We start from the raw sequence: 23,279 nt of genomic DNA, 5'->3' as shown, positions 1-23,279 counted from the left end.
TCTTATATCGTTCTAGATAGGTCACCTGGTGGTTCAAATGACCCGTAATTTTTTCTATATGGGCCTGTAGTCTAATGTTGTTTTTGTTCATCTCACTGTCAAGTGCGAGTCTTCTACGACCACCGACATTGCCAGTGCGTGTGTCAGGAGGCACCCTCAGAGGATCCGTGGCGTTGGACGGGTCACATCTGCGCTACACCGGGATACCATACGCGACCGCTCAGAGGTTTCAGGCACGTATAGACAAAGACAACTATTTAATACTAACACTTAAACACTTATTCTTTTTATTGACCCCCCTTCTTGATATAGTGGTTAACCCATGACCATAGAACCGAGGGTTCCCGGATTCGATTCCCAGCAGAGACGCACAAAAAAAAAATTTCGGTCTGGCAGGACACAGAAGGCTAATCACCTACTTGTCCGTAAGGAAAATCGATCTGTGAAACAGATGTATATTATCTGCTCCATACCCCACTAAAGGACACGGGACTTCACTTTTAAACGCTTTTTCTAAATAAAATGATATCCTTTTTACAGGCACCCAAACCCGCCCCAAAATGGAGAGGCATATTTGATGCAGTTAATGAACATAGAAGATGTCCACAAAACTTTCCGAAACCATTGATCACGGGAGACGAAGACTGCCTGTACTTAAATGTTTATACACCATTAAAATCGGAAAATAAATTATACCCTGTTATGGTATTCATTCACGGAGGTGGTTTCAAAGAAGGCTCCGGTTCACCACTTGTCTATGGGCCAGAATATTTAGTAAAACATGATGTTATTTTAGTCACATTTAACTACAGACTTGGCGTGCTTGGGTTCCTCTGTTTGGGAATAAAGGAAGCTGCCGGTAATATGGGTTTGAAGGACCAAGTAGAAGCGCTTCGTTGGGTGAAGAATAATATCAGAGCTTTTGGGGGAGACCCTGATAACATAACATTGTTTGGAGAGAGTGCCGGTTCAGCATCTGTAGTATATCACATGCTATCTCCTATGTCCACTGGCCTATTTAATAAAGCTATCATGGAGAGTGGATCTGCAATGTCATACTGGTCTGGACAATTTGAGCCGAAAGAAATAGCCTTCAAATTGGCCGCACACATGGGACACAACACAAGAGATGTGCGTAAGATAGTAAATATATTTAAACGTAAAACAATTACAGAGCTATTGAGTGCTAAACTACCCAGAAATACTGGTGACATTGTGCAATCAGAGAATATTTTTGTTCCTTGTATTGAAGATACTATAGAAGGATTGGAACCATTTATAACTTCAAGCCCTTATGATATTATTAACAGCGGTAATTTCAATAAAGTCCCTGTTATAATGGGCTTCAACAATGCAGAAGGTTACATGTTTGTAGGAAAAGAAACCTCTCGTCAAAGAGACGAGTTTAAATTTATAAGTGCTTTACCGAGAGATTTAATATTCCCCACTGCATCTGAAAAAGAGACAACTGCAGAGAGATTAAAAGAACTGTATCAAGATCGCCCGCAAATGAGTATACAATCTTTAGTGAAATACGAAGGTGACGCTGGTATAAAATACCCTGTAATAGCTACAGTAGATCTTTTGCTTAAGAATATGGACGAACCAGTATATGTTTACAAATTTGCATATGACGGTTTATTAAATCTGGTTAAATTTGGTTTTGGATTCGGAACTTATCCTGGAGCATCTCACGGTGATGAATTGCTTTACATATTTAAACCACAAGGATCAACGGTACTGTCACTTTTGGAAATGAATATTATTGGTAAAATGACACTAATGTGGACGAATTTCGCTAAATATGGGTAAGTTTTTCTGCTTCATTCTTTGTTTGTCTGTGAAGATCAATTCCATTTTTAATTGTTTTTAATGTTTTCAGAAACCCGACCCCCGATGAGACCGCATTAGTTCCCATGAAATGGCAGCCGACCAATCTTTCCGACCCTCAACTTCTGGTCATCGACAGGCAATTATCCACAGAAAGTCTTTGGAATGACCAGGATATTTTATTCTGGAACGACACTTATACATATTACAGAAGAATAGCATGACCTAAGTGTCCCTCACACCTCATCATATTTAATATTATAACACTAAAATCCAAAGATAAATAAACAAACTCACATTTGATTATATTATTTCAAACTACCTTTTTTCTTCTGTTATTCAATGCCATGAGTGAAAAAGTCCAAAGAGTATAGCCAAAAACAGCTAATCGGATCTGTATAAAATTTGATACGGAGACAGATAAAGGCTATATTTTGTTTAAACCGCTGGCTCAGGCTTATCTTTACAATTTCCCGTTTCTATAGTTATACGCAAAGAAAATGTAATGTATGAATAGAATTCAAATCTTTCTGTTGATGACGAGCATTTTCTTAGCATCTTATTTCCTGTTATAGGCTAAGTCAGGAAATAAAAAGTTAAGAAGATTATCAGCATATCTCAAACATGATGACGTTAATTAATGTATATAAAAATTAATTCCATTTTGTTTTTTTTTTTTTTCATCAATCAATATGGGATTACGGGGCTTATATAGACTAAGCCTATTAACATAGAAAACTTAATGAGTTCTAGAATTAAAATTAATGAACTGTCCGAATGTTAATTAGATGATGAATTATTAAAATCTCATTAAACTTATCTCTACAGTTACTACAGTGAATTAATTCCTATATAACGTCGAGTTATCGTTGCCTAAACCCGAAGTCTTAAAAGCGAGGCAGATGAAGCAGGTATAATATTCATACTTTCTTTATGTAAAAACAATATTTGCATTTATTTTATATTTTACTAATAGTCCGCTCCAGCATTCCCCAGATACATATATGAAATCGGGTCAGTAGTTCCTGAGATATTCATCTTCGAACAAACAAACAATCAAACTCTTCATCTTCATGTTATTAGTTATTACTATAGAAGTGTAGATCTGGACTTATACACTTAAATGTCAATGTACTTTAGAATTAGAAATATTCAAATTTCAAGAATTTCAACAAACAATTACTTCAATCGGTAATAGATTATCGGAGTGTTAGTTATTGTGCTTCTAATTTCTAGACGTAAGATATGCTGATGTTCCTGCTCACCACACTGTCAAGTGTTAGTCTTTTACGACCATCAACATTACCAGTTCGAGTGTCAAACGGCATCCTCAGAGGATCCGTGGCTTTGGACGGGTCACATCTCCGCTACATTGGCATACCATACGCGACCGCACAAAGATTTCAGGCACGTATAGTAACAACAAGCTTACAAACACATTATTCTAAATAATAACTAAGTTCTTTTTACAGGCTCCCAAAGCCGCCCCAAAATGGAATGGTACATTCGATGCAGTTAATGAAATGAAAAAATGCCCTCAAAACTTCACGAATGCTTTCATTGTAGGAGACGAGGACTGTTTATACTTAAACGTTTATACACCTTTGAAACCGGGTAATAAACTTTACCCTGTTATGGTATTCATTCACGGAGGTGGTTTCAAAGAAGGTTCCGGATCGCCACTTATTTATGGCCCAGCACATTTAGTTAAACAGGATATTATTTTAGTCACATTTAACTACAGACTTGGCGTTCTTGGATTCCTTTGCTTGGGTATAAAGGAAGCTGCAGGTAACATGGGTTTGAAGGATCAAGTAGAAGCGCTTCGTTGGGTGAAAAATAATATCAGAGCTTTTGGGGGAGATCCTGATAACATAACATTATTTGGTGAGAGTGCCGGTGCCGCATCTGTGCTCTATCACATGTTATCTCCAATGTCCGCAGGGCTCTTCAATAGAGCTGTAATGGAGAGTGGATCCGCAATTTCATACTCGTCTGGACAATTTGAGCCGAAAGAGATCGCCTTCAAATTGGCCGCTCAAATGGGACACAACACAAGAGACGTGTATGATATAGTTAAAATATTTAAGGAAAAAACAATGACAGAGTTATTAAGTGCTAAAGTGCCCAGGCATACTGGGGACATTGTGCAGTCTGAGGACATTTTTGTTCCTTGTATTGAAGAAAATATAGAAGGATTGGAACCATTTATAACTGCAAGCCCATATGATATAATCAACAGTAGTAAATTCAATAAAGTTCCCGTTCTTATGGGTTTTAATAATGCTGAAGGTTATTATTTTGTGGGGAAGGAAACTTCACGTCAAAGAGACGAGTTTAGTTTTATAAATGCGTTACCCAGAGACTTAATATTCCCTACTGCATCTGAAAAAGAAACAACAGCGTCTAGATTAAAAGAACTATATCAAGATGGTCCTCAAATGAGTGTACAATCTTTAGTGAAATACGAAGGTGACGCTGGTATTAAGTACCCTGTTATAGCTACAGCTGATCTTTTGCTTAGGAATATGGAAGAACCAGTATATGTTTACAAATTTGCATATGGTGGTTTATTGAATTTGGTAAAATTTTTATCTGGATTCGTAGCTTATCCTGGTGCGTCTCATGCTGATGAATTGTTTTATATATTTAAGCCAAAGGGCACGACAGTACTGTCGCTCTTGGAAATAAATATGATTGATAAAATGTCACTAATGTGGACAAATTTTGCTAAGTTCGGGTAAGTTTTTATAGGATTTTTGGTTCGTTTTTTATAATCTGCTTCCTATTAAAATGACGCTTATGTGGACAATTTTCTCCATACCAGTAAGTAAAACTACTTATAATTTGGTGTTACATTGCAATAAAATTAGATGCACATCCATTTTCTATCTTTGCTTTTATTGTTTACTTCTCATTGATTATTTGTTTTCTTTTTGACATTACCATGACTATTTACATTGACATATTTAAATGTTTTCAGAAACCCGACCCCCCAAGTCACCGAATTGACTCCCATGCTGTGGCAGCCGGCCAATCTTTCCGACCCTCAACTTCTGGTCATCGACAGGCAATTATCCACAGAAAGTCTTTGGAACGACCAGGATATTTTCTTTTGGAATAAAACTTACACACATTATAGAAGAACATCATAGAAATCGATATGAAGCAGTTTTTATTTTCCACTATCGCAATGATTCAGTAATAAATACTAAATAGGAAGTATATGTATATAAATATGACTATCCCGCGAACTGGATATAAATAGCAGAAAAACATAAAAAATTTAAAAATACCATTATAAAATTGAAATGTCTGTGTTCCGTAAAGATAAATATTTATATGTACGTTTTAACAATAGAATTCCTCGTAGTTTTTGTGTATATATTATATTTAACAAATAACGGGGGAAGCGAATCGAACCCTATACTATCCACACAGTCCACAGTCGGTACATGTTTATGTTACGCTTTACTGTGACGTAACTTAGGAACCATGGTACACATAAAACCGGCGTAAATTAGTAGCATGCTAATGTATTTCACGGTGAGCGGGGAAACCGGAGGCCCATTTCCTTTTCCTCACTTTTCCCTTCTGACCAGTGGTCAATCCTTTCCTTATCCCTTACCACTTAGATAGAGCTACGCATTCGCAGGCACCATTCTGCGAATGTCCACGAGTGGTGGTGATCGCTTACCATCAGGCGAACCACTAGCTCTGATGCCCGCTATGACATTAAAAAAGAAATACAAGGCTTAGTTTTTGACATATTCATGACGTCTAAATGTTTAAATTATAAATTGTATCATTTATCCAAAAGAAAAATTGAAAAATTTACAAATTAGGTAGGACGGAGAAGCAGCTTTTTGCTAATAATACAGTTATTTTAATAAAACTGAATTCAATGAGTCTAGCTTAAAAACTACAGAACCAATTTGGTTCCCCGAAATGGGTGCAATATATTTTACCTCAATTGTAAAAATATATGTTTCATATTCTGTAACGCGATATCGTGAATAAAATTTCTGTGCGCTATTTCAAACAAGTTCTGTTTTCACAGTATAAAGGCTAGTAATTTCAAAGGTTTTTTTTTATATTATGCAAAATTCAGTCTATATTATATACAGCAGGCGTGTGATATAAAAACAGAATATTGTACGTCATTTTGTTGAAAAAATGGAATGTAATTGCACTGTGACTCAAACAATTGAGATTTGTCACTAAAGAGTCTTTTCTTTAGACATGATAAACATACTCTGTTCAGTATCCAATCTCATCAAACATGTGCACGCACCGCTGCGTGTTGCAGATTTAATAACGCATGTTAAAATGTTGTCGCACGAGGAGCAGCATTTAAACATGTTTCCAGCAACATATTTGATCGACTGTCCTTCAGAAAATTCTTATTATTGGTGAGAACCTAAAACTACAAGTTATTTCTAGCAATAATTTAGTGATTGTCGAAATTATCATGGTATGTTATTACCTGGAAAATTTAGCAATTTTTGCGAATGTTCATTAAACCGTATAATTGATTAGGTACCTGCATAACTAACTATATACATCATAATAAAAAAATATGTTAATTTGTAGATTCTAAACCTTATCGACACACGGTTTATATTTAAAATGCATTTATCAAGAAACCAAATGCATTGCAGGCGATACAAAAATGCCTATTAACTATTTCCTTTATTGATAGCAGACAAAGTAATAGGTAACTACAAAACTGCATATAAAATAACTGCTTTATAGTAATAGAAATAGAAACTATGATAAAATAAATATATCACACAAGCCTGTGGGGAAGGGTTAGGTTACGTCAGACTCCCACTGCCTAGGGAGGCAATGGCTCTATATCTCGCTATAGCTATAAACAGTCACTATTAAGTTTAATTAGTTTGTATATTATGCAAGACCCCAATGTTAAACATAATGTTATTATGTCATAATCATCCGAGTTCAAAAAAGGAGGCGACTATCAATTCAACTTTTATTGTGGGAGTCGAGCACGCATCGGCACGAATTGGGCCAGCTCGCACCGGGGAAGTACCACACCCTCACAGAAAACCGGCGTGAAATAGTGGCATGCCACTGTGTTTCGTACGGTGAGTGGGGGAGCCGGAGGCCCGTTTCCTTTTCCTCACCCGTCCTAGTCCATTCCTTCTTTCCAGTCGTTAATCCTTTCCTTTTCCCTTACCCCATAAAAGCGGGCAGCGCATTCGCAGAGGTACTACCTTTGCGAATGTTTATGGGCGGTGGTGATCGCTTACCATCAGGCAAACCACCAGCTCAGTTGCCCGCTATGACATAAAAAAAACTGTTTTGTTTTATGTGTTTGATACCTCAGAACTTTCAACTGGGAGAACCGATTTTGATGATTCTTTTATTTATTTCATAGCTGGCGCTTGCGGTATGGTCCCATTTGGTCTAATTCTCACAATTTTAAGGCTAATTTGTTTGAAACAAATTTCGATTGTTACATAATATAAAACCAGATGTAAAAAAGTTAATATACATGAATTGTTAAAATCTCATTAAAATTGCCATTGCGTTGGCAATGAACATAATCCTACCTATATAATATCGAAATATCGTTAAATACTCATTCTTCAAAGTGAGGCAGACGAAGCAGTTGACGAATATAACCAAATTTAAAAATCAAAGCAAATATTTTATTTGGCAATGCATTTGATAGTGAAACTTGGTTGAAGCATAAAGATCCCGGTATAGAACTCTTTCTACCGAGCTGTTTAATGATTGGAAAGTATTTAAATTTAAATTATATAAATCAATAAATTCATCAATCCATGCTTAAGAAATTTCAGCCCAAAACGAGATTCATCAAAAGACATATATTTAATTTTTTTACATTACTATATATATAATTTTAAATAAAGATTCTCATAACAATTTTAATAACAGTGATCTGTGATGCTGCTCTGAGATTTGGAAGTGTCAGTTATATTCAAATCCTGAACAATTTCGGTTCAACAGGTTAACTGTTACTTATATCACTATTAATTTAGTTGTAAAGTATGAAATTACTTGCGCTATTTTTGCTCCCCGCAATGACAAGTGATAGTCTACCAACGTTACCAGTGCGAGTGTCAAGTGGCATCCTCAGAGGATCCGTGGCTCTGGACGGGTCACATCTCCGCTACACTGGGATACCGTACGCGACAGCACTGAGGTTTCAGGCACGTATACTTATAACAAACTTTGCAGATTTACTGCTAATTCTAAATAACAATTTTTTTTTCAGGCTCCCAAAGCCGCCCCAAAATGGAATGGTACATTCGATGCGGTTAATGAAAATCGTAAATGTCCACAAAATACCAAGAATGCGTTAATTACGGAAGATGAGGACTGCCTGTACCTAAACGTTTATACACCTTTGAAATCGGAGAATAAACTTTACCCTGTTATGGTATTTATTCACGGAGGTGGTTTCAAAGAAGGCTCCGGTTCGCCGCATATTTATGGACCAGACCATTTGGTAAAACATAATATTATTTTAGTCACAATTAACTACAGGCTTGGCGTGCTTGGGTTCCTCTGCTTGGGAATAAAGGAAGCCGCCGGTAATATGGGTTTGAAGGACCAAGCAGAAGCGCTACGTTGGGTGAAGAATAATATCAGAGCTTTTGGAGGAGATCCTGATAACATAACATTATTTGGTGAGAGTGCCGGCGCCGCATCTGTGCTCTATCACATGTTATCTCCAATGTCCGCAGGGCTCTTCAATAGAGCTATAATGGAAAGTGGATCCGCAATGTCATTCTCGTCTGGACAATTCGAGGCCAAAGAAATGGCCTTCAAATTGGCCGCACAAATGGGACACAACACAAGAGATGTGTATGAGATAGTAAATATATTTAAACAAAAATCTATTGTAGAGTTATTGAGTGCTAAGTTACCCAGGATTACAGGTAACATTATAGAATCAGACAATATATTTGTTCCTTGTATTGAGGAAACTATAGAAGGATCGGAACCATTTATAACTGCAAGCCCATATGAAATCATCAACAGCGGTAAATTCAATAAAGTCCCTATTATAATGGGCTTCAACAATGCAGAAGGCTATATGTTCGTAGCAGAAGAAACTTCTCGTCAAATAGACGAGTTTAACTTTGTAAGTGCGTTACCGAGAGATTTAATATTCTCAGTTTCATCTAAAAAAGAATTAATTGCTGCGAGATTTAAAGAGCAGTATCAAGATGGCTCTCAAATGAATGTACATTCTTTAGCGAAATACGAAGGTGACGCTGGAATTAAATACCCTGTTATAGCTACAGTGGATCTTTTGCTAAAAAATATGAAAGAACCAGTATATGTTTACAAATTTGCTTATGGTGGTTTATTGAATCAGTTAAAATTTTGTTCCGGTTTCATTACTTATCCTGGAGCGACTCATACTGATGAATTACCTTATATATTTAAACCAGAAGGCACTACATTATTGACGCTTTTTGAAATGAAAACTATTGACAAGATGACTTTAATGTGGACTAATTTCGCTAAATACGGGTAAGTCATTTAGCTTTTAAATGAAACTGGATTTTGAAAATAACCGAAACTGATGCCTTTGAATTTAAAATTATTTACAAAATTACATTCCGTAGCTTAAACGCAACAATTATTCGGAATCAAAAAAAAAAATTTATTTTACGTTGATGCATATAAAATATGTACACATATTTAAAATAAAATTGTCTGTAGGCTTATTAGCTTTAGTTCTATCAATTTATTAGCACATGTTCAAACTGAAATTCTGACTTGAATTCTGATACAGTTTTATGTATATCCACCGTAGGCGAGTGAAAAGATACTCAGAATTACGTATGTTTATTTCAGAGACCCGACCCCTCAAGAAACCGCATTAGTTCCAATGATGTGGCAACCAGCCAATCCATCTGACCCTCAGCTTCTGGTAATCGACAGACAATTTTCTACTGAGAGTCTTTGGAGTGATAAAGATATTTTATTGTGGAACGATACTTATACATATTACAGAAGAACATCGTGAACTGGTCTTCCGTACCCTCCATATCCCATTTGGGGAATACAATATATATATACCCTTTAATTCAAGGAAATTATAAACCGTAAATTTAAATGAGTTTCAATAAAAAATTCAGCCTGTCTCTGATTGCACAAAGTTGATATTTCTTTTTACTTACAAATCTTTATAATTGTTGGTTACTACAAACATTTTAAAAATTTCATCTCTTTGAAAAGTTCACTAGATAAAGGAACTACCAACAGAAAACTATTAGATGAAAATTCATGCCTATTACTTATTAAAATAATCAATACCTGAATAATCAAAAATTGAAAATAAAAAAATAAACTTAAACACCGATAAAAGTATTTGCTTGTATAATTTGAATAGGAGTAACAATTGAGAGAATGAGCCTCACAACACAGGGGATCCTAGTGTGGGGTTCAATGCAATATATGTACCCATATTATGTAAAATTTTTGAAACAAATAAATAAATTTTATTATTTTTTTAATTTTTCTTACAAAGGCTTTCGGCCATTTTTACTGACCATATTATCCCTCCAAACCTATGTCTGTCAATTAAGCATAAATAAAAATACGAGGAAAATAGCTGACTTAGACTAGCCTGTTATAAAATACGTAGATGAAACCGGTTATTTGCCACTATAGCTACAATTATAGTTCACGTAGTAATGTCAAGGAAAATTACATAATCACGAATTAACCTCACAATGCCCTTAATATCCTGAACATGGTGTTTTAATCTAATATGTTTCCCCATCTCAATAACTTTAAAAATCAGAATGTCATTCCATCTACACACGGCTGTATGATTTTTTATACTTGGTAAACACTATAGGTGCATCTGTGAAATAAAAATACCTATGAAATCAAACAAAAACTAATCGAAAACAAAACGAGACTTACTTTCAGTCATCACACTTCACACTAATACTATAAATGTAAAAATTTGTTTGTTTGGATGATTGTTCCTCAATCATGCTGAAACTACTGAACAGATTTTGGAGTACAGACAGGGTATGTGCTGAGTTGGATGATAGAATACTTTTATCGCAATTAAATGCTCCCTTGGGATAAAACAGTAATCTTGATATCGGGCGGAGCCGGGACGAGAGTCTAGTAACCAATAAGGTTTCCTCATTTTTTTATCAAGGAAGTAAAACCAAATTAACCACAGTATAATATGTAGAACTATTCGTATAGTATTATATTATCTGTGGTAGAACTAACAATAGCGTCGATAATAATAGTGTTTTACATAATATGAATATTTAACATAGTAAAATATTACAAATTTATTTGCCTCTCAGTCTATTTGTTCTTTAACTTCGAAACAACTTGTCACGTTGAACTGAATTACTTTCACTAACATATCATTAAATCATATCAAAAAGTATCAAATGACTCTATAGTCCATTGATAAAATAGTTCAGGTTATGAAATGCATAAAATATAATTGAAATCATTGCCCCATTAATAACGTAAGTTCTAAACGCCCTAATTAAATACTTAAGTTCAACGAACGAAAACACGTTGTCTTCAAAATATATAGCCTTTTTGTATCTGCGAAAGATTACAATAAGCCAAACACTTTCAAGGCAACATTGCAATAGCTAGCTAATATTTTCAAACGTATTTATGCTTCATTTACTTGCATCCGTAGGATGCGAGCTCCATTTGTCAATGTTTGCCAAATACCTACTAACAAATACCTTTTGTTCTGCGCGATTTTGTAATACTTTATTAAATATGTATCATAGACGAGGGATTGGATGGCATTTTAAAAGAAAAATACAATTAAAAAGTGTATTGGTTACCGCTGTAGGGACTGCCTATATTGGTTGCCTACACTGCAGGGCTTTCTATGGCGGTTGAGTTCATAATCCAAGCTCATCAATGTAAAATCTTATGTAGTATATTTATATTGTATTTATAGATAAACATATGTATTTACTTTCTGAAACTTTAATCAAGAACCACCTTTATCACCAGCCATTGTTGAAACCAAATCAATATATGAAACAGTTATTAGTTTATCGCGAACATACAGACAAACGCCGCCGAGGACTACTTACAACGAGACTTACTTACGATAACTTTTATATTTGAAATCTAATAGGAGGGAGTCGGAGGCGCGGATCCTTTTCCTCACCGTTCCTAGTCCATTCCTGTATTCCCTCCATCCATTACCTTCTAAAAGCAGGCAACGCATTTGCAGAGACGTTTCTTAGCATCAGGCGAACCACTAGCTCAGTTGCTCGGTATAGCATAAAAAAACAAGTTTTGTAGGTACCACGAATAAGTTTAATATTTAAAATGTAATATACGCGTAGGTGCGTAGTATGTTATAATTACAATGTTAAGTTAATATTCATGAAATTCATATAATTCTATACTTAATACTTGTAGTTAGGGGCCAAACATAAATTACGTTTTTAATACCCCCCTGGCCCTTGTCACACTATGTTACATTTCGATGATTATAGTGCCAAGTGAACATTATAAATTAAACATTAAAACTGCCGGACAAATTATAAATGCATTTTTTAAAACGTATAACGTTACTCTTTTGAGAGATCCGTAACTAAAATATCTGTGTTTTCGCCCGTCCGTCTATCACCAAGCTGTATCTCATGAACCACGACGTAAACAATTGAATTCAGAGATGCTGTGTTCCTGCTGCCACTTTTGTTTATGTTGTTTACAACAAAAATAACAATAAATTGTTAAACAGATAACACAAAATTTTAAAGCAACCGGCCGGTCATGCATTGGATGGGTGAACAATTTTCTGCAGTAGCTACGTACCTTATTTATACGGAACCTCTGGTGCGAGTCTAGTCGTAGTGCGTCGAGGCAACAAAAAACGTGTTAAAATATCATAAATTATATGGTTTGTGATGTTGACAATAATTTATCATGTTTTTGCCTCCAATCTATGAGAAGTATATTATTAAAATGACATTTTTGATAATAATGTTTACTCAATCTCAAATACATTTAGGCACCTTGAGATATACCAGATGCTATAGATAAACGAATTATATAACTTATAAATATAATCCGAAATAACTCGATCGCTTTCATGAATATGGTAAAATTAATAAAAAAATAAATAAATTTATTGAATTTAATTTTTTAACGGATTTAACACGCGGTGTATTCATTATTTTTTATATTAATATGATCGTAAGCAAATTGATTAATATCACTTAACAATATAATGAAAAAATTACATCTTGAATTCCTGTGAACAATTTTAATTACTAATACGTTATAAGGCATGTGTTATTTATTCAAATATAACAAGAACACAAGTAAATATAATTATTATAAATGAATTCACAAGGATGTACTTGTATAAGCATTCAGCGATGTTTATAGAATGGCATACCTTGGTGATAATTTGGTCACGGTCGAAAATATATACGTGGCTAGTAGGTTACCTAGTGTTATCTGTGACATGGCATACTAAAATGGCCGACCAATCCTTGCGAATCAGAAAGTCTATATACCTATGTATTGTGTAGGTTTTGATTCATTTTAATTAAGTATATTAAACTTTGAAATTCCAATGGTCGAAATAAATACTAAATAGGGGTCAGAGTATTGAATAAAATAATTAAAAGTATGTATTATTATTTTCATGTTTGTGATTTAAACGTTGATTTTCACCAAGAAGATCCAGCCGCCTGCAAATCTTTTATGTTATATTTTATTATTAATTTGAGTTTATAATTATTTACTCAAAAGTAGTTTTCCTTTTTTTTTATCGATTTTCACAAAAACGAAGGGGGTCCTCAATTTAATATAGGATTTTTTGGTTTAGTTACTCTATAACTCCGTAGATTTTCAACCGACTGGCGGGGATATTTGCGTGTGATCGGAAATTGTAGTCATTTGGTCCCGTTTTAAATATATATGGAATATATCTTATATTAAATATGGAGGTCATTCACGTACTTTTTGAAGAAAAAAATATTGAATCGACTAATTCGAGTAATCTCGATATTTTCAAAGACCCCTAAAACATATAATATAAAACTCGAACCTGCGTCAACGCGAATTCTTGCGTGATTTCCCACTGTTAAGCTATTGGCCGTGTAGTTAACATGTCACTAGAAAAATTACACGTACCGCGAAGTACAGTACTATTTTTATCCTATAATTTACTTTATTATCTGTATCATTTTGACATGACATTGTGGCGCGCATATGCATCAAATAATTAATTAACGTTCACATTTCTTACTTATATAATATAGTGTTTTATTTGATTGATTGCTAATAAATAAATTGATTTTTTGCTAATAAATAAATAAATAATAAATAAATAAATAAATAAATAATAAAAATAATTTATGTTCACAATCGAATAAGTGACCGAAGAGGCCGAACGAAGAGACTGTTAATATTAAAAAAAAACAAATGAAATTGTACGGCTATTGTTTATAAATTTGGCGGCAAATGATCAAAGAAGGTTTTACTTATACTTTTTTTAACTATAGTTTTAAATTTGAAATGGAACGATGAAATGGTTAGCGTTGTTGTCATTGATTGCCGCCAATGTGGTAAAGGAGCCCAGTCCAGTGATTCGTGTGGAAAGTGGTTTGCTTAGAGGTAGAATTAGTGATAACGGCCTGTTTTATCAGTTCTTTGGCATACCGTACGGGACTGTTAATGAGAAGAATCGCTTTCAAGTAAGTATTGATTTTATTTGTTTGTGAATGAAAATATTATTTCATGTCGAACCAAAAAACCAACTAATATTATGTTTAAATGTGTTTAAATATGTTTAAATGTGTTGCAACTCGGAGTAAATTTTAAGATATGGTTTTTATTTTTTTGTTTATATTCCAAATTAATCTTGGAAAAAAAATTAAATAAAATATCTTTATTACTTTAAGATAGACATAAGAATGAAAAGTAAATAATCAAATCAAATTATTACGTTGATGTAAGTTTAATCATTACATTTTTCTTAATTATGCACGAATCACAATAATCAATAAACAACTTTATCATAACTAATAGCGCAGTTAACTAAATACTTACTTTGTCATAGTAACATCTAATACTCCAACCATAACAACTATTAAATTTAAATATATTTCTTTAAACAATTACCCATCGAATTGGGTGGTGTCTTTTGATCATAAGAAAACATAATTGTTTCTTTGTTAAATACTTATGTGATGATTTTACTTAGATAAAGTCTTTTCAAATATTAATTCGTAAGAATATTCAGTCTGATCACATCTACTCCCATACCATGAGACAGCGCAGTTGAATCTCAGGCTTCCTTGTAATGTCATTGTCAGTCATAAAATGGAGGACCGAAATATTTTATAATATTTTTAATTGATTGTTATAAAACATTGAACTAACAGAAATGGAATTCTTTGACGAAAAAAAACTTAGGCTAACATAATAAGTCTATATGGGCATCGTAGCTTAGAAACGGATGAACCAATTTAAGTGAGACTTTAAACAAAGACCTCTCTATCGAATCAAATCGTTTAGTGTGAAAATATAATTATCTATTGTAGTATACGGTATACAATATTAAATTGTTCTAACATATTTTCCTTTTGATACTGCTGTCTAATCGAAGTATACAAAAAGTATTATAAAAATATTCTAGTTGATAAAATCTCGTTCATTATATACAAGTCGAAGACCTTGTGTATAATTTTAACATTTATATGCCATTTACTGTGACACTGCACTTTTATGAATCCTTGATTCAAAATAAATGCGCTTCAATTAAAACACATTGATTTTCCTCATATACCATTAATAATTTTAAGAGCTTCGAGCTGCACTGGCACAATTATTTTATTTGACTGTCATAATGATTTATCTTACCAGTTAGTTACCAAACTCCTCCGAAACGACTTGACCGATTCTTATGAAATTTTGAGTGCATATCGGGTATGACTGAAAATCGGCCAATATCTATTTTTCATATCCCTAAATGATAAGAGTAAGGCAGAACAGCGTTTGCCGGGTCAACTAGTACTTATATAACAGTCGAAGGAAATTCCGACGGCAATAAGATGTTTCCTTGATAAAATTGGATAAGTATATAAGTATACTCTCCAGGCTATCTTATCTGCAGAAAAAAAATTTTCAATCGCACCATCGACGTGAAATTAAGATAATGTACAAACAAACACATTGTCGCATTTATAATATGCTAGGCGCTCTTCCCGGCTTCGCCTGGGTGTTGAGATTCCTGTTTTATCCCAAGAAGCATTTAATCGGGATAAAAAGTATTCTATCACCCAAGTCAGCTCATAATCTGTCTGTATAACAAATTTCCTCAAAATCCGTTCAGTAGTTTCAGCGTGATTGACGGACAAACATCCAAACAAACGAACAAACTTTCACGTTTATAATATTAGTGTGATTAGTGTGAAGTATTTTAGATTAGATTTTATGTAACAGTTTGTAAGCAAACCGAAACCGATTGGCAAATATTTGTAAAACTTTTTCTGTATATTCGGTTACGCTTTAGCAGAACAGTTTTTGCCAGGTCATTCATTCCATACAAGCTATTTATGGATGGTATAAATTATCATACACTTCAAGTAAACAAAGGCGCGGGCAAGTTATAGTTTCGTTATAAATGTAAATTTATATTTACCAACGTCGAAAAGAGTTTTTCTGGTTTACTGAATAAATATATTTATACCAGCATTTTTATAGATATATTTTTTTATATTTTGAAATGAAATAATATTAGACATATTTTTTTTTCGTAAATATAAGGAATCTACTTAAATATATTTTATATGTAACAAAAATATTGAAATAATATATAAATATTGAAGTAATATAAAATTTCATACTCTATATTACAAATGTTCAGTTTTACAGTTACAGAATAATTCAAAAGTAATTAATAAATTAATAATTTTGATAGAAGTAAAGGGAGAAATAAACTTATTGTCTTTAAAAGTTTCAGCCGCAATTAATATTACATCTTTAAGATTAATCCGTGGTACGTTTTTTCTTTGCAAAAGAACCTTCCTTGTACCTTAGCATAAACGTAAAAAAAATATAAACAAAAAATAAATTATAAATTAGTCGAATTCTTCGAACCGGCCTTAATATTTACGGTTAGCAGCACATATGACGATTCAATTTTATTACAATTGATTATGTTCTTGCAAATATTATTAAATATGACAAGTTTTATAAAAAAAATGTTAAATATCTAGTTAAGACCTTATCAAAATATTGGTAGACTGTTTTAACTCAATTATTTTTCGACCTTAATATTTCGTCATTTGATCAGTATTGAAAAATGTTCATGCACGCAATTTTATAAAAACAAATTATACTTGGGTAAAACACATACTTTTAAAAAAATCAAAAATTAAAGCTTATTGGACCTCACAAAGAAATAAATCAAAACGGAAAATGTTTTATATTGTATATTTGACGCAGTTCATTATTTAAATTCATTGACTTTGTCCACCAAGTTCACACAATTACAATGAACGTCATAAAAACAGTTCGTATATCATACAATAATATTAGTATTTATTCAAGTTATGAGGTCAAGTGAAATGTCAAGGATGTATTTTTTATTTTAACGGCAATTTTTTATTTGGTTTAATATCCAAAAAATATTACTACTTGCTACACATATATGTAGTTACAATAAATGTGCTACCTTACAAATGGAACTCGAGCAAAAGATATGAACCTGATCATGGTGAACATATTAACTTAGATTAAGTGTCTGGTATGATACATCAATATATTCATTTCCAGGCACCGCTGCCCGCACCAAAATGGGATGGAATTTTCGAGGCCATCGACGAGAATTGCAGATGTCCCCAGAAAATGATCGGCTCCGTGGTCGCGGGTCAAAACGACTGTCTGAAGCTAAATATCTACACTCCCATCGCAGCAAAACATGACAAACTTCCCGTGATGGTCTACATACACGGAGGAAGCTTCTTCGAGGGCACCGGTACCGCATTCCTGTATGGCCCCGATTTCTTCGTTGAAAGAGACGTCATATTTGTCGGCATCAACTATAGGCTTAACGTTGAGGGATTTCTATGCTTGGGCATCAAGGAAGCGCCAGGAAATGCTGGCTTGAAAGACCAAAGCGCGGCCTTAAGATGGATCAAGAGAAATATCATAGCGTTTGGGGGAGACCCTGATAATGTCACTTTATTCGGTGAAAGTGCTGGAGCTGTGTCTGTCTCCTATCACATTATTTCCCCACTGTCAAAAGATCTCTTCCAAAGAGCAATCATTCAAAGTGGTTCAACGTTAGCACCTTGGAGTCTTCAGCACGACCCTATCAAGACTGCGAGTAGTTTAGCCAAGGAATTCGGATATAACGGAAGTGATCCTTTTGAAATTTACAATATATTATCAAGAAGAACAGTTGAAGAATTAATAGGGAAACTGAAACCCGAAAGACCAAAGACTTTAATTACCGCTGAAGTACTTTTTACTCCCTGTGTTGAAAAGGAAATAGCTGGTGTTGATGCTATGATAACAGATTATCCAGCTGACATAATTAGTTCAGGAAACTATACCAAAGTACCTATGATAGTAGGTTACAACGATCGCGAAGGTATATATTTCGTATCTTCAGATTTCGGCACAAGTTTAAAGGAAACGCCGGAAGACCTCCTCAAGGAAGATTTACAATTCCCCTCCGAGTGGAACAGAAACAAAACGGTGGCGGGTATACACGAGCATTATTTCGCGTCGGGGAGGGAGGATTTAATTATGGATATGGTTAATTTATATTCGGATCTGCATTTTAAATATCCAGCGGTGATTGAATCAGAGCTGTACGCGAAAACGAATGACCGGCCGATGTATTATTATCTGTTTAAATACAGTGGGTTTATAAATAACGCCAAGTTTATATCCCAATTTGTTTTCACGAAAGGTGCGTCGCACGCAGATGAGTTGTTTTACCTGTTCAAACCGCACACTTTCCCGTTGCCAACCAGATATTTGGAGTTGAAAATGATTGAGCGTATGGTCACGTTGTGGACGAACTTTGCTAAATACGGGTATGTATACACAGTTTGTAAATGAGGATAATGGATTTTAAGGGACCGCATTTGCTATGGCCTAGTATAGAATTATATAATCTGTGCTATGGCATTTTGTCGCATAATAGTGGGTGTCACTTTTTTAAAAATTTACATCTTTAACACACAATTAAATGTTAAATAAATTAGAAGTGGTGCTTTGTGAGATTTAATATTGCTACAGTTCATATTTTCCTGCTGTAAATTTACACGTGTATTACATTGAGCAATAACGTTTTCTATGGTAACAAAACTCAATTATTTTTATTTGTTTTTTGGAAACGTTCCTTAGCTTCAAAGCATGCGTGATCACGTCACTGAATTTATTTATCATGTTTTACGTCAATTATAATTCAACAATTAAGTAAACATCTTGTATTCTAATAAAAAATCAAAATTTCAAAAGGCCTCTAAGTCCTGGTCGTCAATATTACGTTTTCACGCCTAAACTAAAAGATCTGCCGCAAATGTTTCCTAATAAAACAACTAGGTCCGTTGTCCGTTGCTTAACATTCAACCATCTAAAGAACTGTTATAAAAAACCATCAACATGATATTCATAGCAAATTGCGTTTATATTATTCACCCCGCCACAAAAATAAGTTCCACTCTCACCTCCGTGATTGCGGGCGGAGTTCCACGATGCATTTTAACCCCAAACTTACCAGCAGCAGTATTCCTCAACAGCTTCGGGGATGGACAAAGACAGGGCGACCAGGACTACTCGTTTACTTTACAATATCATACCAAAATCATTGCGATATACAGAGAAAAAGCTCCAAAAACCTAGGATAAGACGGCCCAATATGAAGTATATCCAATATTTACAGACCACTCTTTTAAATGAAACGTGCTGCTGCGTAAAATAAAAAGTAAATTATAACGCATGGTCCATTTACCACGCCGCTCACGTTCGCGTTATAATATCGCAATTTTATTTACGGGAATGTAATATCATTTGTATGGGAAATCACGAATTTCGCAATCGCAGCTTCATTGGCACGCATTAATTTATTGATTACCACTCGCTCGGGGCTTGTGATTGATTCGCTTTATGATTACTGTTTTTCTCTCTATTTACGGAATCAATTCTTATTTATTAAAGAGGTAGCTAAGCTGGGAAGGGAGAGGAGATGAGAGGGAAATACCAACAATTTCCTATGACAAAAAGATTCACGTTAAGCGGTTAAAAACTCGCGGAGTTATCGAGTAAAGACCAAAAAAACAATACAGTTGAGAACCTCCTTCAATTTTACGAACGATATACGAGTAAGCTTCAACTTTCACTTCTTGGATGTCTTTGTTGACAAAGAAGCGGGCGCGTCGCCTGCCCATGAACATTTTCGACCGCCTTCAAAAAAGGAGGAGTTTAGCAATTCGATTGTTTTTGTGTTTGTTACCGCTGATCCTTGTGATTTTGTTTTTATTTGTAAGCTGGTGTTTCTCATGTGATCCCATTTAAATTTTCTCTAGTTCTGAAAATTTTAAAGCGGTTTAGTTTGTGTGTGTGTGTGTGTGTGTGTATGCCTTTATTTATATGTGTATGTAATCGTACATAAAACATTATTAATCAGGCCTTGATTACACATTCATAAATTCTACCATTCAATTATGACGCATGTATAGATTAGTCCACACGACCTTACGCATTCTACCCTTTTGCTTCCAGTGACCCAACTCCTTCAACAACCAAACTGCTACCAGTGAAGTGGAAACCCAGCAGATCCTGGAACCCCACAGCACTCGTAATTGACCACCAGATGACCACAGGACCGATGTGGGATGAAGACTCTGTGAGATTCTGGAATGACACTTATAACAAGTATAGAAGAAGAAATTATGGGTTCAACTAACATTTGGGCATTTTCTCGAAGTTTCTTCATTTCAGCTCCGAAGATACTTGAATATCAGATCCTGAATGCGAAGATTGTATTAAATTTCGAGATACATTACTGCATTTCGAGTGCATTGAAACAAATTATGCATAAGAACAGGCAATCTATAGCAAGATATTTGATCTGAATATTTTTCTATTACGCAAGCCCACGTGGCTATATGGTGTATGCAATTAAGGTGGAATGTTTCTAGTTATTAAATAGCATTTATTAGACGATAATACCAAAGAATCATTGAGCTATAATAAATAATTGTAATTTACCTTTTAAGTTTTATTTGTTCACTTGAACTCGACCTGTATTCAGCTACTATGAAATAATTTAACGGAATTTAAAATCATGTACTATTTCATTAGTTTATAAAAAATGCTAATTCTAATAGACATTAACTTCTTTATTTTTCTCACACGCACACACATAACAAATAATATTCCCTGGTTTTCTTAACAAGGCTGGATATCACAACATTTTAATTACATATTGTGATTACTGAAGAATTATAGCATTTAATAAAACAGATAAAAATCACCAAAATTTAGAATAAACAATTACTTTAGGTAATTTCATATAAAATGGCAAAGAAATTAAATAAATATGGTATTATCATGAAATGTTCCCATTTATGTTTTAGCTAGACACGTATTTATTTAGGTCTGACAGTCCTTTACCGTTATTTTAATATCATTTAGATGAGTTTCGTTTTAATATTTCTTGCAAATACTCGTATTTTACTTGAAATGTCTATTCTACGAATAAAATCAAGCAAGTTTCATAGTAAGTGAAAAAAGTGTATGAAATATTTAATACATTTCTTATAAAACAACATCTATTTTTTTGTGCTGTGAGGTTTGTATTTCCACAAATATGCTATTGAATAATCGAAATCAAACAAAAACCTAAATAAATTTGTTATTACACATATACATGATAATTTTTTTAAAGACTAGAAAGTCGATCACGAGGCGGGAGTCAAATTCGCGTCTTTCTGCCATACCGTAGCAACGTCTCAGCCACACGTGATCCCGCCTCAGTAATCGAATTTCTTCTACATTTCTCACTCAACACAAACTTGGCACAAAAAACCTATTCAACACTTCTTTACGCATTTAAAATTGCTTTTTAATCGCCATATCTTTTCATTGGGTTTAAATTTTAGACAATAAGTTATAAGTGTGTTCTTAAAATACAGTACAACAAAGCGAAATTTAACGAATAAACAACATATTATTGGAGGTGTATACTCTTGAATAATTTCATATCTTGTGTTTGTTATCATGTTAACAAACAATTTATTTCATCGTTAAACTTCGCTTACATATTAGTTAAACAGCATTACCCGATCGAAAAGTACACAAATTGTTTCATAGCGCAATATTAAAGGCTTGTAAATGAACAGAAAGACAAGCGAAAGAAGTGAGGGCTTACTGTCTGTTTGTCAAGCGACTAGCATTTGAATACAAGTTTGCGACTACTTTGTTGAACAAAAATTTCGATGTTGCTTCGTTGTTTGCATGCGAAATGCGGGCTTACTTCAGATGCAGTAAATTATCAGAATTATTGCTATGTAGATTTTTAAAATAAATGTCTTAATAGTACTTACCTATAAATATATGTTTAGTAATGAGTATGGTACGAATTATAGTATTAATAAAGTGTGAGTCACTAAGGGTTTCCTTTTTGTGTCATAGCGAGTATCTGAGCTGGTGGTACGTCTGATGGTAAGTGATCACTACAGCCCATTTGCGGAGGTAGATTTTAATGTGTTGTGACAAATACAAAATTGTTTATTATAGAAAACATCTTCCTTAACGAATAAATGTCTATGTATATATGATTTAATATGTATATATCTAAGATTTAATATTTACTATTAAACGAAAATAATTAAAAAAACATAAAAGTTTATCGCAAATTCTCAAAGACAGCGTGAAAGCCTAACGACAAGATAACTCCACAATTAAAAGGCCGAGCAAGTTCTACCAATTTGCATGTTTGCCCAGTTTATAACAATTAGCCCGCTTCCCGGGTATTTTTCTTTATTACCCGGATTACCCCTCCCGTGCCCCGCCACCCCTGGCCCGGCCCGGCCTGCACTTTGCCACCTTAATTACATTTTATAACAAATTGCCTCTTGACGCGATTGTTGCAGTTTAACTCACATTTTCCGTCTAGAAATAACTGCGTATTTCCGAGGAAAACAGAATTAAAAGCTTTGCTCATTTGGTTTTATTGCTGCGCATTTCAAGTACGTTTAGCGGATTAAAAAAGGTTTTAAGAGATTCTCTATGCCGTACGACACATGTAGAACTGTTTCTGCGGCTTTCTTTGAATTTTATTTAGATACGTGACGACATATTTTCACATATTTCCTTTTTTAACACGCTTTTATTAGCTTCACTTGTATGTTTGTATGTATGTAACTCACACCCGTTTTTCTCCCACTTCC

General features: G+C 34.1%; 4 protein-coding genes across 4 annotated transcripts in view; all 4 read left to right on the top strand.

Moving 5' to 3' along the window:
• The window catches only part of LOC119831887, an 11,591-nt gene extending 9,465 nt beyond the window's left edge, over window positions 1–2,126 (top strand). Inside the window, exons 5-7 of the mRNA XM_038355457.1 lie at window positions 71–233; window positions 541–1,808; window positions 1,883–2,126. Coding sequence (XP_038211385.1) covers window positions 71–233; window positions 541–1,808; window positions 1,883–2,054 — 1,603 coding nt within the window. The 3' untranslated portion in view covers window positions 2,055–2,126. The remainder of the gene's footprint in view (window positions 1–70; window positions 234–540; window positions 1,809–1,882) is intronic.
• A 1,175-nt stretch (window positions 2,127–3,301) lies between these two features.
• LOC119831600 (cholinesterase 1-like) lies at window positions 3,302–5,034 on the top strand. The gene is made up of 2 exons (XM_038355021.1): window positions 3,302–4,570; window positions 4,814–5,034. The coding sequence occupies exons 1-2, from the start codon at window positions 3,354–3,356 to the stop codon at window positions 4,983–4,985; spliced, it is 1,389 nt and encodes a 462-aa protein (XP_038210949.1). The 5' UTR covers window positions 3,302–3,353; the 3' UTR covers window positions 4,986–5,034.
• A 2,867-nt stretch (window positions 5,035–7,901) lies between these two features.
• On the top strand, window positions 7,902–9,901 carry LOC119831886 (cholinesterase 1-like). Its single transcript, XM_038355456.1, has 3 exons — window positions 7,902–8,030; window positions 8,096–9,363; window positions 9,691–9,901. Exons 1-3 carry the CDS (start codon window positions 7,902–7,904, stop codon window positions 9,860–9,862), a joined length of 1,569 nt encoding a protein of 522 aa, XP_038211384.1. The 3' UTR covers window positions 9,863–9,901.
• Window positions 9,902–14,224: 4,323 nt separating this feature from the next.
• The window catches only part of LOC119831669, a 12,956-nt gene continuing 3,901 nt past the window's right edge, over window positions 14,225–23,279 (top strand). Inside the window, exons 1-3 of the mRNA XM_038355114.1 lie at window positions 14,225–14,561; window positions 17,647–18,917; window positions 20,608–20,781. Coding sequence (XP_038211042.1) covers window positions 14,391–14,561; window positions 17,647–18,917; window positions 20,608–20,781 — 1,616 coding nt within the window. The 5' untranslated portion in view covers window positions 14,225–14,390. The remainder of the gene's footprint in view (window positions 14,562–17,646; window positions 18,918–20,607; window positions 20,782–23,279) is intronic.

The sequence above is a fragment of the Zerene cesonia genome, chromosome 14, assembly GCF_012273895.1.
Source record: "Zerene cesonia ecotype Mississippi chromosome 14, Zerene_cesonia_1.1, whole genome shotgun sequence".
NCBI classification, from domain to species: Eukaryota; Metazoa; Arthropoda; class Insecta; order Lepidoptera; family Pieridae; genus Zerene; species Zerene cesonia.
Note: the sequence above shows the minus strand (reverse complement) of the source record. Positions and strands in the feature narration are given on the sequence as shown.